The sequence below is a fragment of the Atractosteus spatula genome, chromosome 28, assembly GCF_055471065.1.
Source record: "Atractosteus spatula isolate fAtrSpa1 chromosome 28, fAtrSpa1.hap1, whole genome shotgun sequence".
Classification (NCBI taxonomy): Eukaryota; Metazoa; Chordata; class Actinopteri; order Semionotiformes; family Lepisosteidae; genus Atractosteus; species Atractosteus spatula.
Genome location: NC_142733.1, coordinates 3,486,851 through 3,502,103, shown reverse-complemented (window position 1 = coordinate 3,502,103; position 15,253 = coordinate 3,486,851). Strand labels below are relative to the sequence as shown.

The 15,253-nt window shown below is 53.0% G+C and overlaps 1 protein-coding gene across 5 annotated transcripts in view; it reads right to left on the bottom strand.

The window, feature by feature from the left end:
- Positions 1–1,218: 1,218 nt before the first annotated feature.
- ssbp4 (single stranded DNA binding protein 4) overlaps positions 1,219–15,253 on the bottom strand; it is a 73,030-nt gene continuing 58,995 nt past the window's right edge. For 4 of the 5 annotated variants that reach the window (XM_088907511.1, XM_088907510.1, XM_088907513.1 and 1 more), the window contains 12 exons: positions 12,599–12,658; positions 12,236–12,302; positions 12,032–12,099; positions 10,233–10,300; positions 9,321–9,366; positions 8,938–8,973; positions 8,742–8,796; positions 7,840–7,910; positions 7,304–7,382; positions 7,022–7,050; positions 6,819–6,920; positions 1,219–6,071 (listed from right to left, as the gene is read on the bottom strand). In XM_088907511.1, coding sequence (XP_088763637.1) covers positions 6,042–6,071; positions 6,819–6,920; positions 7,022–7,050; positions 7,304–7,382; positions 7,840–7,910; positions 8,742–8,796; positions 8,938–8,973; positions 9,321–9,366; positions 10,233–10,300; positions 12,032–12,099; positions 12,236–12,302; positions 12,599–12,658 — 711 coding nt within the window. In that variant the 3' untranslated portion in view covers positions 1,219–6,041. Of the gene's footprint in view, positions 6,072–6,776; positions 6,921–7,021; positions 7,051–7,303; positions 7,383–7,839; positions 7,911–8,741; positions 8,797–8,937; positions 8,974–9,320; positions 9,367–10,232; positions 10,301–12,031; positions 12,100–12,235; positions 12,303–12,598; positions 12,659–15,253 lie in introns of those variants that run through there. The other variant, XM_088907509.1, reaches the window with a different exon arrangement.

The window sequence follows — 15,253 nt, the reverse complement described above, 5'->3', positions numbered from 1 at the left end:
AGCTGAGTGCCCAGCCCACCTGCTGAGCCAACTGCCCTGATGCAACCCGATCTCATCAGTTGATACAGGCTGTTTGATACCATCGTGCTCCAGCAGAGATGATAACTTAGCATAGACTTTGCCTGTTGTTGTAGAGAAGCCACATTATAGGCTATTAGACTACACATGCAAACAAATCCAGAGAAAACACAGGTCAGTGCTGGACACCCTAAATGCAGGAATGGCCCTTGAGGGCCACTGGATATCCCCTATGCAGTGTTTAGAACAATACTGTGGGACAGACACCAACTCCGACCCCACCAATCCTGGATATAAATGGCTTTAACCTTCCAGCATTCACCCCACTAACATGCACCAAATTCAACCCTCTATCCCTCTCCCTTCAGTGACTCATTGGAGCGTTTGGAGGCAGCAGCCAGACTTGTCCACCCCTCTGATGTGTCCCAACATCTGTGTCCATCTCACACTAAGTTGGTCCTGCTGTGTCACTGCGCCATGAAAAAAACCCTCAGCTCTGAATCATATGGACAAGCAGAGGATCACGAGTGAAAGGAGAGCCCTGCTCATCTAAATGTGTCTGATGGCTAAAACAACCGAATTGGACCTCGCTGGCACACAGGACCGCACCTCCAAAGGCTCCGAGGACAAGTGTCAGTCAGAGAAATCAGGAGTCGCTGTGCTTGTGGAAAGTACTGAAAACTCCAGCTTTGGAAATGGCACTTGTTTTAAAAAAGAAAACCTCTCAAAGACCTGTCAGCTTCACCAGAACAGGCTGCAGTGTGTAGACTCACCTGGGGGCCTTTCCAATCCCTTCCATGACAGTTTAACGATAAACCAGCACCAGCACCTTAATTGCCTAATTGATAAACCGATTAATCAACTTGCAATTGAAGATCTGGCTCTACTAAAGTACTGCAGAAGAGCTGCCAGTTGGGGGCACTGTTAATGACGAACAGCACAGTGTACCCCCGTTTCTGCAGGCAGCCCCCCTTCCTCCCCACCCCCCCCCCAAAAAACCACCCAGGATAGAAAGGGTTCAACACAGAAACCCACAAGCAGAACAAAGCACCGTCCGAGCAGCACTGACGTCTCGTAAAAGGAAGCCATCTGATTTTATTTCCATTCTTTTTTTAAATAGACGTATGTACAACGCACAGACAGACCACCGCTGCCCTTCAGCACAGGGCAGAAGATGAAGAGACGACTCCAAGAACAAAGGGGAAAAAAAATCAAATTACATTTATTATTGATGCAGGTTTGTTTCTTTCTTCAATAAGCAACTTTTTGTCAGTCTAAAGAAACTTTACAATATAAAGAAACATACAAAGGACATCGGTATACTACACAAGACAACTATATAGCCCTAAGACAAGGATCTCAGCTACCTACCGTAAAATACAAAGCAAACCTAGGAAAAAGACTGCTTCATTTTCAATACTGCTGTGTCATCTGAAAGGACAATGAACAGTACAAGACACACCTGGGCATTCTTGGGCTCATAGACACAGGCCAGCAGGGATGGCAGGACCCCAGAGACTCAGAGCAGCAGCACCCTGCCCTGCACCTTTAACTCAGCAATCAACTGTGGTCGTCAGGGGGCTGCAAAGGGGTTGGGGGGGTGGTTATCATTCACCTGTAAAAGCTGCTGGGCTCCAGACAGCTTCAAGGGGCCAAAAATGCGATTGGTCAAAGTCTGCAGAAGTCAAGTGATCTCCAACGAAACTCCCCAAAACAAATTGATCAAAACGAATTTGCCCCTGCTGGACTGTAGCTGCCCCCCCCCCCAGAATGAGGGTGAGGGAGCCCCACTCCTCTTGCACGCTCCCCCACCCAGCACCCCCAAAAAGTCCCTGCCAGTGGGCCGGTAATACAGAGCGTGATGAGAGAACACAGACGGGGCTGTCCCGGGACAGGAGAGCAGGGAGGACACGCACACCCCCTGCTCTCACGCTTTTCTCCTTCGAATGAGGTCCTTGAAGTTTCGTCTCCGTTTGTTTGTTTTTTTTTAAAGTTTTCTTTTTAAATAGATAAAAAAAAATCCTTCATATGAAAGGCTGGAATAAGTGGTCCCTTGCCGTGTCTTTAAAGAGATGGTGCCCTTGACCCTCTGACTCAGGCTCTTACGGATGCCCAACCAGTGCAAAAGAAATCGGAACGCTGCAGTTCAAACCACCTTGGAGCTTCCCCGCCCCACATCTGCCTTCTTTGCTGTGCAGTTATCTAGCGGACAGACCTCCCCGAGCACGTCTGTATTGTGGGTGGCGGAGGGGATCAGGCCACCCCCCCGTCACGGCCTCAGACACGTCACCCACAAGCAGGACAAGCTCTCGGGAGGCAAGTCCTCCCCTTGCTGGGCCAGCCTGCTAAACCTGCGCAGTCGTGCCCCAGCTCGCATGAACTCACTGCAATGTCACTGTCGCCCCACTGCATGTGTCGGCAGACAGACTGTGCTAGGCCGGTACTACGGTGAAAGTCCACAAGGGCTCACCTGAACTCTGTTCTCTTACTCACAGGGGCCGGGCCCGAGCCTATCTGCAGAACCCCAGAGCCGGGCTCACCCTCTGAAGCCCAGGAAAGACCTCCTGGCCGACAGGGTGACCGGGGGAGCACACAGATCCACTGTCTCAACGCTGCAAGCACAGCGACGGGGGAACTCAAGTCCTCTCCAAGACATCGGCTTTTAGGGACAAAGCTCTAGGGAGGTGGTCTCCTTTCTCCCTAAAAGACAATACAGGCTCTGGAAGGATTTAATGCAGCGGTTTCATGAAAGCTCAACTTGTATGAAGGATGCAGTTACCATTATTTTGCTCTTTATTTAAAGCTACAAGAGCAGTCAGACAGAAGCACCATCCCTTTAAATGAAAAACAGTTTTTTGAAGTTTTTTAAGAGAGAGAGAGCTGTATTCATTGGTAGTGACATTTTAAAATATGTCCATGATATCAAAATGCATTATACAGTATTTACAAAAAAAACAAGTGCAGAGGGCTGAGAGCAGCTGGGACAGAGACCCTCCGAGCTCTGGGGCTCACTGGCCAACAGGGGGTGCTGCGGCATTCTGCAACCTTCTCTGCAATGACCTTTCCCGTTAAATAAAAAAAAAAGCGTATTCATCAAAGCTTTAATTCTCCAAAATTAAGCGCTACCACTAATGAATCACCCCGTCCGAATTGTTTTCCCTCTCCTCTGATTGGCTGCTTTTGCCAATGTCCCACCCCCCCCCCCGACTGAAGGCGCTGCACAGGTCCGACAGCGCCCTCTGCAGCCCGCAGGCGGGGGAGAGCAGTCAATTCCACTCGGGATGCAGACTCGTGGGACTCGGATTTAACTGGAAAGGAGCACTCTCAACAGCCAGGGAGAACAAGGAATAGACTGGGATCATGGAAGTTTAAAAAAAAAAAAGCCTCCAGTGCATTGGAAAGGCCAGGCTGCTGGCAATCAGGCCTGCAGTGCCTCCTGTACAGCTGCGCTGCGAAATATTAACCACAGCTGCAGAGCCCAGGGCAGAAAGGCAGTCTGCTCTTCCATCTGTCTCTCAGCCCCCCTCTCCTTTCCCCACAAACAGTTTCTCAAGCAAAGCCTGGGTCAAGTCCTTCCATTCGAATGCAGATCCAATGGGCCAGTTTTTTTCAGCTTTCTTTCTTAAATATCTTTTTGTTGTTTTTTTTTTTAAAAAAGAAAAATATACAAAAAGAGAACAGCAAAACAGCACATGGGACGTGGTCCAAACGGGGCTGGTTTGGGGTTCGTGCACAAGCAGACAAGACGAAAGGCAAAGACCTACTGCCTGGATACCGGGTTCCTGGGTCAGGCTGGAACAGCCCGGGCTCGTTCCACCAGCTCACTGGGCCACAGGACAGCGCAGCGCTGGAGACAAGGTCGCTCTGGGGCCTGCTTCAGGAAACGGGCTGGATTCAAAGAAAGAAATCGAAGTTCTACAAAAAGGAACTTGCGTCACGCCAGCTACCGAGACACCCTGGTATCTGACACTCCTATTTGGCAATTCAGATCACTGACTGCAGATCAGACAGCCGCTCTGGACTGGCTGCAGAGACGCAGACCAGCAGGAGCTCCTAGGACATGGACCTAAGAAGAGCAGCTGAACTGGTCCCATTACATTACCACACAGCCTCCCTGTTAAGCTTTCGGATCTCACCAGATCCAATCACCTGCTGAACTGTGGTCCTGTAGTTGGGGGGCTCGACTCAGGCGATCCAGCATGGCATGTCCTAACATGGAGCACGGGAGATTCGGTCAAGACGACAGCTCCTGGCCAAGCCACCTGGACACCAGCCTCAGCAGATTTAAAGACAACAGCGCCGTACCAAACTGAGACCAGGGACCGCGGGGCAAGGCAAGGGTTCCTCTCCAGCGTGCACACAGCGTGACAGCAACCTCCTTTCTGTGGAACTCTCATCTTTCACTAAACTGACATCCGCCCAGAGGAACACGCAGCCTCCGTCAACAGCCACATGGGACAGAACACAGATGCACAGAAAGCTTTTCAGATCAGTCGAGCTGGACCTCGAATATGACTTATGAATAAGCCACTTGGCTTATGAAATGCAAGTAATAGAACAGTGACAGAACATAACAATGATATAAAAAAAATAAAGCACAATTTACTGATTACTGGTTTCCCTTCCACTTGTGTTTTTCTTGCGTTGACAGAACTTTTTTTGATTGTCCACTACAACACACTGGGGCTTGGACGTTACACCACTAACATCAATATGCAGGGGATTATCTTCAGCCAACTGCCAGCAAGAAACCACACCAGCAGGTCTTTTCTGAGGCGGCACTGCAACACCGCCCCCTAGGGGACAGAAGGGGCAAGAGCAGCACAGGTCAATGCAGTTCAGTCCCAACAACCTGGGAGTTGTCGCCTTAGTTACCAGGACAAAAGTGGGCACTTAAAAAAAAAAGGATTTAAAATAAATACAAGTGTGAGGGCCACTCCAGAGGTAAGGAAAAAGTACAAAATTAAAAAAAAACTGCGATACTGAATGCTCTCTGTGCTGAACGGACAGTGTAGTCGTATGTCCACTGCCCGCGGGTCAGTTCTTAACTGGACAGGCAGTCAAGGTAGTTCCACATTTGGAGGAGGAACAGAAACAGATCTGGGGCGAGCTGCTCCCTCTCATCTGAAAATCCCGGCGCCCCGCTCAGCTCAGCTCAGCTCAGCCGTCCAGCTCCGCTACCGAGCGGTGATGCCAACGGGCGATCGCCCAGCCCAGGTCGAGTTCGGGGCTCCACCTCCAGGTCCGGTTCCTCAAGTCGCATCCCGGCGGGGTCCTGAACACCCCCCCGCCCCCTGCCAGCCAGCGGCGATCAAGGCTGGCTGTCTGCTGGGGTTCGAGCAGGAGCCCACGGCCATGTGTGTGTATTTCGGCAAGTCGGGGGGGAGGCAGCAGAAGGGAGGTGAGACCTTGTTTAAGATCCGTGCCCCCCCCCCATCTGATCGGCCTGGGAGGGGGGAACAGGAGATCTGTGGGCAGAACGGCCGCTATGCTTTTGTCTCGGGCGTCCAGAGGTTCGATGTCCCCTTGAGAGGGGGGGGAAAAAACGTCCAGAAAAACACACAACTAAATAACCACGATCCCGACAGACGAACAGGCAGGATCGGCCGCCTGCTTCGCCGGACTGAAGCAGTTCTGCGTTTCTCTTTAAAAACATCCCAACAAGACAAACCCGAGAAGGAGCAGATGAGAAGCGAGAGGGCAGAGCCGCGCCCAGCCCTGCTGCTGCTGCTGCTGCTGCTGTCTGGGGCTGGTCAGTGTCCCGGGCCGGTGAGGTAGCCTGGCAGGCGGGGGGTGGGGGGGAGTCCAAGAGCAGCCCCTCCCTGAGGGCTCGGAGAGCACTCTCGCCCGCGGCGGCCGACGCCCCCGCCCCCATCCGGGGAGGGCGCGTGTGTGTGTGTGGTGTGCGGGGAGAAGGGTGACGATCCAGAGCAGGGAATTGGGGGAAAAGAGGGCAGCGAGGAGGAGGAGGAGGAGGCGGCAAAAATAAAAAAAAAATAAAAAAAGAAAAATAAAAAAAGAAATCACACACTCATCGTCATGTTGGGTGAATACTGCAAAGAGAGAAGAGAGGAGGGGGGAGACGGGTGAGAGTGGATAGGCACAGCTCTAGCTGAAAAACACAGCGCAGGGTCTGCGGTACGGGGGTGAAGACCCCCCACCCAGCTTACACCCGGACTAGAACACAGTGGGACAGGCTGGAGCTCTGTCTCATGGGAGACTGTTGACGTGAGGACAAGCCACACAGCAGAGGTGTCCTCTAACAAGTTCGGTGAGGGATCAACAACAGGTGTCTCACGGGCTTCACCTCCGCCCGAGGGGGCAAAACGAGGATACTGCTCCCCTATGTCAGCAGCCAGAACTAGACTCACTAAGGGGAGCACTGATACCGAGAACGGGAGTCACTTCTTTACATGAAGGGTGGTGGGAGGGTGGAACAAGCAGCTCGGCCCTACTGGGACTCCCCCTCCACGCCCACCTGGATGATGCGCCAGTCCGCTCCCCACACACCAGCTCTCAGTGGGGAGGAGAGCAGAGTGATGGAGCCAGTTCAGAGGTGGGGATTAGGAGGAGGCCATGACTGGTAATGGCCCGTTCTCGGTATCAATGATACTGGACATCTCCGCTGGGTGGCTTGTCCTCACGTCAACAGTCTACCACGAAGCCATTGTTATGGTCCCCAACCTCATCAAAGCGCCCCACCCTTACCCCGCCAGTAACCTCTGACCTTTCAGGACCAAGGCTGCTGGATCCCAGTCCTACTGGGGGACAAAGAGGGGGGGCCGGGGAGGCAGACTCACACTTTCACTTTGGAATGGGTTTAAGAAGTTTCCAGGCATGTCCCCATCGTCGCGTGGAGTCCCTGGGGGATTGTTCATTCCTGCCATGTTGTTTGGAGAACTCTGGGTGGAAAGAGAGGGGGGGGGGGGATTCACAGTTAGCACCACTGCATTACCTGTCATTAGCTGTGCATGGTGTGCGCTGGACACGGTGCGATTCTTACCTTTGGCAACCCGTCCATATCACCAGAGCCTATTTCAGAAACAGAAGAAGAGTCACTTAGTAAAAAAAAAAAAGATGTTGCCATGCTTTTTCAAACTGCCCACATTACTCAGTCCTGCGTGGTGAGCTCCATGAGCTGTGTTGTTCTCTGTCACCACTAGAGGGCGCCAGTGCTACACCCTTGTTTTCTGAACCAGCCTTTCTGCTTCCTACTCGGACGAAGTCATTTCATTTTTCTCAAACCCTGTGCTTCAGTGCCCGTGACCCGAGCTTTACCGCTTACCTAATGATCCGTTCATATGGTGCGGCTCCATCGCGCCCATCCCACCCATCGGACCATCAGGACCCGGGCCCATCGGGAACTGGAAGAGACAGGCGATTGACGTCACAGGAAGCCGCTCACCGCTGCGACACACCTAACCAATCGTATCGCGGGGAGCCGCCACACAAGACCGCGGACAGGAAGTACTTCTTTACGCAAAGAGTTGCGGGAGTGTGGCGCAAGCCCGTCCCCCCAGGCGTGCTGTTCCTTCATGAAGTGGCTGGATGAGACCCTTGGCTCAAACAGTGCTGAGCTACCAAACGTTACACAAAGCAACTGCCCTCCACATCGACTGGAGCCCGAGGACACAGCTTTTAAAATGGCGCCATGTCCAACGAGGTTCGGGCAAGGTTAGAAATGTTGGCAGGAAGACGCGCTGCCGTAGTCACATGGCTCATCGCAGACACGTCCCCCCACAGGACCGGGGACAGGGGTGCGCCTCCCGCGGGGATCTCCCGATCTTACCAGGCCAGACGCCTCTGTGGCAGGACACTTACGTTGGGCCTGTTGCCTCCTGGGCCGATGGGGTTCATCATCGTGTAGATGTTTTCACTGGAGTTTGTGGAGTCTGGGGAGACAGGAGGGGGGAGAGGGTGAGAGGATTCTGGGAGATTTCTGCGGGCTCCCTGGGCCCCCTGCTCCTGCTGTGCGCGTGTGTGTCTGTGTGGTGGTGGTGGTCGGGGTTACCAAGGCAGCAAGACAATGACAACAAGAGGAAAATATATTTAAGATAAAAAAAGGCAGTGGACAAAATGTGCTTTCCTTCCATGAACACAGAGCTGACCACCGACTGCTCTCTTCTACACTGACCACTCTAGCCCACACAGAGCGACTCTCACAGAGCTGATGGACTGTAGTCCTCAACAATGACCACCTCTCTCTTGTAGAGCTGAGCACTGTCCTCTACACTGACTGACTCACTCTCAGAGCTGACCAACAACAGTCTTATCCCTCTCATACAGCTGACCACTGTCCTCTACAGTGACTCACTCCCGGAGATGACCAGCTGTTGTCTTATCCATTGACCACACTTCTCACAGAGCTGACGACAATTCTACAGCAATACTGCTTCTTCCAGTAATGCTGAGAACATGTGGGAAGGGGTCTATTCTCATCCCTTAGTGTAACAGAAAAGCCCACCAGAACTATTCAAAAATAATCACCACTAATGATAATGACGCATTTTAATACACGTTCATTTTTAAAATAACAATAGTTGAAAAGTCTGTTTAAAAAATCACTTCTAAAATCTGCATTTAATATTACAGGTTGAAATAATAAAAACCGAGCATCTTTTCTTAGTGTTTTTGTCAATAAGATTTAAAAAAACAGGAATTTAGTGCAACAGGAACTGAAGTTGAGAGTAAGAGTTGTGCAGGGACAAATGAAGGGGACGCACCTCCTGGGCTAGGCATGATGGGTGTTCCTGGTGGACCTCCGCCCCCTGGTGGACCCTGATAGAGAAAAAGAGGGGGTGGGCAAACTTAAGAGAAATCTAGTACAGTTTTGCATCCCTCAAAACCCAGAAAGATGACTTTTAAGAAGTAAGGTCAATTTTGGTAATACGCCTGGTGTCCAATACAGTTCCTACTTACCACATAGTTTCCTGGAGAGGATGAGGAATATGCTATCTGTGGGGAGACAGAAGGCAGACATGTGACAAGTGGGAAAGGCACAAAAGTCAACACGGTGAAAACAAAAGGAAATTGTAAAGCTGATGGACTTGGGAATGGATACACTGCTGCACGCCGAGCAGGAAGTGATGCGCAGGAAACTTTCCGGGCACTAGAATCTCCCAGAACACTAAACAGAACCCTTAAAGATCAAGGACATAGCTGTCCCCTTTCTCCCCCAGCTATCCAGAAAGCATTTATATTGTAACAACAAATCTGTTGTTCTACCACTTCCTTTAACATCTTTAAATGGTTTCTTTTCCCTGAAAGCAACCGAAGTTCTGATCCAGAGCAGGTGGACTAACCGAATTTGCGTTTGGATTTGGCCAGGGACCTCTGCCTCCGGGACCCCTGAGAAAGAGAGGAAGAGACAGTGAGAGACCATCTCTACGCCCATCAACGGTATGTCTTGTACAGAACACATACTGTAGCCTTTCCTTCCTGCTGTCTGCAAACGTGTGATGTTTGAAAAGAGTAACAGCAACACTTCAGGTCATTTTAGAAAGAAAAGTCACAAATTAACGACGGATCACAAGTGGAATCTATGTGGCAGTGCATTTAAAACTGAGACACATCTTTACATGAAGGGTGGTGGGTGAGTGGAAAAAGCTACCCAGCCATGTTGTTGAAGCTGGTGTCCTTCAGGAAAGGGCTGGATGAGATCCATGGATCCATTAGCTATTAGCTACTAACTGCCCAACGGGCTAGATAGGCCCTTCTCATGTGTAACCCTTCTAATGTTCTTAGCCACTCAGAGCAATTACCTGCCTTGATGACATATGAGCGAGCACTGTGTGCAACAAGTAATATCCCAGCTCTATTAGTCAATTCGAGAGTCGAACATCATCAACTCCACTATACAACAAGAACAACCATCAGCAACAAAGAAATTGGACCCACAAAATGTCAGTTTCACATTGAAAAGAGTGCAACTGCAGAGGGGATAAATGATGCCCAAGCAGCTGAAGTCCCGTTGCATCTCGGGGCACAGAGGCGTCACCGAGATGCGAGTGGTGCAAATCACAGAGGGCCACAAGCATCGACGCTGCAGACCAGAGCCAGATGCAGTTTATAGCTCCCACACAGGAACAGGACCCTCGCATTCTGCACACGACAACCAGCCTTTTTCAGGTGTAGCGACTGATCGATCGTTAACAGCCCCACTGAGGGCGTCTACAAACAGGCCATCTTGGGGTGCTGGCTTCCCGGAGACTCACATGTTCATTCCTGGCAGGCCCGGACCACCTAAGGAGTTGGGAGGGGGTCTCATTCCACCACCGTAGCTCTGCACAGCACAGGGACAGAAAAAAAAAAGGGACCGTTACCGCGACGACCACAGGGATTTAGGAAAAGATGCAGAGGAACGGACAGGGGTGGCGTGCCATCGAGGAAAAGAAACGGCCAGCATTCCCCAGCTGTACAGCGATCCCTTTCCAGAGTCCGATACCAGGCACAGCTGGAGACTGGAGCTGGTCCTGCGAGAGCAGGAAAAACACATTTCGTAAAGCTACGTGAGGTTCTAATTTGCTCCAAAGGAGGCCTAAAGCTCCAACTCCTGGTGGGGTTCCTGAAATGGAAATTTCAGTGTGGGCCCCTGCAAGGAACGGGAAATTCATGTACTGAGCTCAAGCCGTTAAGATATTAACCCCGCGTTTGTCCGAACCCACCCGCACACAGAAACAGGGGCTCTACGGCGAACCTGTGTTTGACGGTGGCTTTGCTGCTACAGCAAAACCCTGAAGCGGATCAAGCTGCTGGGAAACGGGACTGCTAATGGTGCCCCCCGAGCGCCGAGACACGGAGACCGCTGCCGGGAGACGGCACCCCCGCGCCCGGCTCAGGAGGACTTCTGCTCGGCAGCCGATGACACGCGCAGAACAGATGCTGCAGCAGCTGCCGGCCCGCGGGCTGCCAAGCTTCGGACGGAGAAGAGAGGAGAGTAACAGACCGCTCTTCCCGAAAGCGAAACAGGCAGGGCACGATATCGGCTCGACTCATACCGGGGTGGGGGTAGGTAACGTCAGAGCACGTAAAAGCAAGCTCAACTCTGCACTCTCCCCACTGGACTGCAGTTCCGTAATTCAGCGTGCCAAATGAGAGACGTCACTTTCAACAGGACGTGGGCACAATATATCACCACTGGAGTCTGTGCCGACTTCCTGTCTCCTATACATGCCTCTGCGGAGACTTAACAGCACCCCCACCCCCGATTATATAGCGCCTTTCATCCCAGGGGATTCCAAAGAACTTCATAAAACAGCAGTGGACCCACTTCATCCCCCACTGCAGAAACCCCCCAGCACCACTCCGTACACAGATCGGGGGCAGGAGAAACTGCTGCACCAGCTGAAATGAGGGAGGACCGTTAGGCCCAGAGCGGGATTTTGCTGGGACACCCCTACCCTTCCAAAGAGTTCCATGGGATCTAGAACGCTCCAAGTAGTCAGGACCTGGGTTCAGCGTCTCGTCAAAAACATGCTGGCGTCCCAGAAGGCACAGCTCCAGCTCAATCCTTCGGGGTGCCACTCGGTCCGCTATGAAATGTGGCGAGGTGCTTACAAACCACATGGGCGAGATCAGAGACCCTGGAGTGCAGTCTCGAACCCGGGACACAGTGCGCCTGAGGGACTCATGGCAAGTGGCTCTACTGTGAGGCTCCTGCAGGGTCGGGCTCTCCTGCTTTGCTCCGGACCCTGCAGCTCGTGCGGCTAACGTACAGCATTCAGGGAGGAAGGGGCTATGAGGGGACCCCCCCCCCACACACACATACCCACCCTCAGGACCAGATGGGGTTCGAGTCCCAGAGTGGGCCAGGACACACGGAGAGAGGCAGGGAGTGGCGCGCTCTCCCAGAACCTCGTTTCCGGTGACATCAGGCGTCGAGAGTCCTGATCGTCCAGAGAGCAAAATCCTCACCCACCTGCCCCAGTCCCTCGTATGACACAATGGGTGGCAGTGAAGGGGTTAATAAGCCATGCGCCTTTGGGGGAGGGAGGTGACGGTCAGCCGTCCTTACCTGTGGGCCCATGCCGGCCATCCCTCGGGGCGGATTCATCCTCATGGGGCCGCCCATGTTCGGATGGCCTGGGAAAAAACGAGACAGGCCTTGAGAGACCACCTGCGACAGCCGCTCGCTCCCCACCTCCTCCTGCTCCCCCCCACTCCCTCCCCGAGTCTCCAGAACCTCCTGCTGCCCTTCAGAACCCAGCCCGGGCCTTACCCTGGGGTCTCGTGGGGTCCAGGCTGTTGGGCAGGAGTGGCTGTGATCCTGGAACGCCCACAGGTGGCTGCAGGAGACAAAAAGATCACAAAACCACCACTGTTAATGGCCTGCGGCCACGGCCACACCGCCGCCGTGCTGTTCGGCTCAGCGGTTCCTCCACTTTCACCAACGCGTCAAGGATTGCGGACGCACAGGAGCTGTGACCCTAAACCACAGAGCTCCAGACCGAGACGGCCGAGGCAAGTGAGAGGTTCTCTCGTGCAACTGGGGGTTCAACCGAGGAGCTGCCACAGCGAGCTTGACCCGCTGTCTGAGCGGGACGGCCCAGCTGAGGACGAGGTCGCCGGCGGGGCGCAGTACCTGATTTGGCATTCGGAGCGAGGGGCGGGGTCCGCCGGGGTACCGTGGCGACATGAAGGGCTGTAACGAGAGAGGGAGAGACAGAGGAGATTGAGCATGTCCCTTGACCTTTGACCCTTGACCCTCGTGCGAGCTCTGTCAGAGGGCTTTCCGGCTGTTCCGCCTCTGCGTGGGAGTAAAAAAACAAACAAACAGGAGTTAAAACATGTAACCACTCACACAGGCACTCACACTCACGGGAACTGACCATGGGCACACGTGAGCGAGAGAGCCCCTCTTGTTGAATAACATGCCTCTCCAGGTCAGAGGTCAAAGGTCATTCGCAGACATGAGGTTCCTCGTGGGAGGAAACGGCTCGGTTCCTTGTGGAAGGGCTCGTGGGGAAACGTTGGCCGCGACCCAGCCGAGTCCAGATCTGCGCGCCACCTGGGCACTGGCAGGTGTACCTGCCATCTTGAGCCCCTCTACAGGGGCAGGTGCTGCATCATTACTGGAATATTGACCCGCGCCCCGCCCGGGGACCGGCTGCCCCTGCGAGACCCCCCTCTGCAGCTGCCAGCCCGGCTGAAAGAACTGAATTATTAATCTCGTGTTTGGGCTCGTCTCCACTTAACCAGCAAAGAAAGAGGGGGGAGAAGGAAGCTGCAAATGAGCAAACAGCCTGAGTAGGTTAGAGCCTAGAGCTCCTTCCACAGCAACAGGAATTCAACTCCAGGCTGCAGGAAGCGCCTGCCACCCCACCAGCACCCCAGTCCGCAGATGAGCTCACACACCAGGTCAAAGGTAACACTGGCAAATACATACAGATACATGATGTTCATTTTGCGTTATTAATCAGACAGCAGGTATCTTTATTCAAGTCGTAACCATACTAGGACTGTGGTTAAGATTGGTATGACTGGCAAGACTGATACAGCTGATGTGCAAAATAGCATGTGTCTCTATACACATACATCATGCATACGAGACCTGCACATGACCTGCAATAATGTGCATATTTTGGACACCTGGAAAGCTCACAGGAAACATTCACAAACGATCCCATAAAATTTCTAAATCTGAGCCCCGATATATAATATTCTAACATTCAGGGCATTCAGATTTATATTATAGACTGCTTTGCATCCATGTAAAAGTAGCTAAAACCTACTGTGTATGCTAACAGTTCTTGAGCTGTACTCAATACACTTAACTAACATTTCAACATTGTTCACTAATTGTCATATGGCCTCACATTCATTCTCCTGCTCTGCATTGCATATTTGCAAGAATGAAGGTTCGGTGATCATCTTCGTTTACTAATTATCGTTGTGACAAGTTATCAATACAGGAGTCTGAAAAGTCAGACCAGGTTCCTCAAAACCATGGATTAAACAGGAACCAAAGTTTATGAGGCCCTGTCCTATGGGGACAGGTATTCCAGTGACACTCTGGTGCAAAGCATACAGATAAACAGACCGTAATGACACCCTGGAAACAATGACAGCTCATGACACCAAACAAAACAGCCTCTGCCTACTGAATTGCTGCTCTCCAGACTTCAAAACCATATCTGAATGCAACAGATCTGGCTACACGAAGCCTACAGCAAATACCGTGGTCTGAACTGTCACTGATCTTCAACTACTGCCCCCAAAACTGAAACAAAAAACTATTTTCACAGGCTTAATTGTTATTATTGTGTTTTTGCAGCTGTATCCTGGGCATGTGGCATGAATTTGAACATTAGAACGACAATATTCACTCCTGGGTCTGCAGAAATGATAATCCCCAGTGAATGCAGACCTGGAAACACAGGTCATGTGGATCAAGTCATTCCACTCGAGTCATTAAGAGTCCAGGGGGGAGAGAAAACCAGAGGACGAGGCACTCTGCTACAGAGTCTCCAGCCCTGGCCCTGCTGAGCCCCAGCTACAGGTCTCCCTCCATCAAGGAACTCCTCACAGAGGGGATACTGGCTCTGGGGAGCTGGGGGACGTTCCAATTGTTAAGCCAGACGACCCGGATGAGTTAAGTGAACGGGCCACTTGTTTAACTGGTCACAGTGAAATTGCTCCAGGTCTTTAGAGACTGCTGGACTGGTACTTCCCCGGTGTCGAACTCGGGACCCACCATGCCTGGAGCGATGGTGCCACTGTGCCAGTCTGGGGGCGGGGTCAGACCCAGCTGGGTGGGGCCGTGAGCCAGCCTGGGGACGGGGTCAGACCCAGCTGGGTGGGGCCGTGAGCCAGTCTGGGGGCGGGGTCAGACCCAGCTGGGTGGGGCCGTGAGCCAGTCTGGGGGCGGGGTCAGACCCAGCTGGGTGGGGCCGTGAGCCAGCCTGGGGACGGGGTCAGACCCAGCTGGGTGGGGCCGTGAGCCAGTCTGGGGGCGGGGTCAGACCCATCTGTGGGGCGCCGTGAGCCAGCCTGGGGGCGGGGTCAGACCCAGCTGGGCGCTGTGAGCCAGTCTGGGGGAGGGGCCAGACCCATCTGTGGGGCGCCGTGAGCCAGCCTGGGGGAGGGGTCAGACCCAGCTGGGTGGGGCCGTGAGCCAGCCTGGGGGAGGGGTCAGACCCAGCTGGGTGGGGCCGTGAGCCAGCCTGGGGGAGGGGCCAGACCCAGCTGGGCGGCGTGAGCCAGTCTGGGGGCGGGGTCAGACCCAGCTATGGGGCGC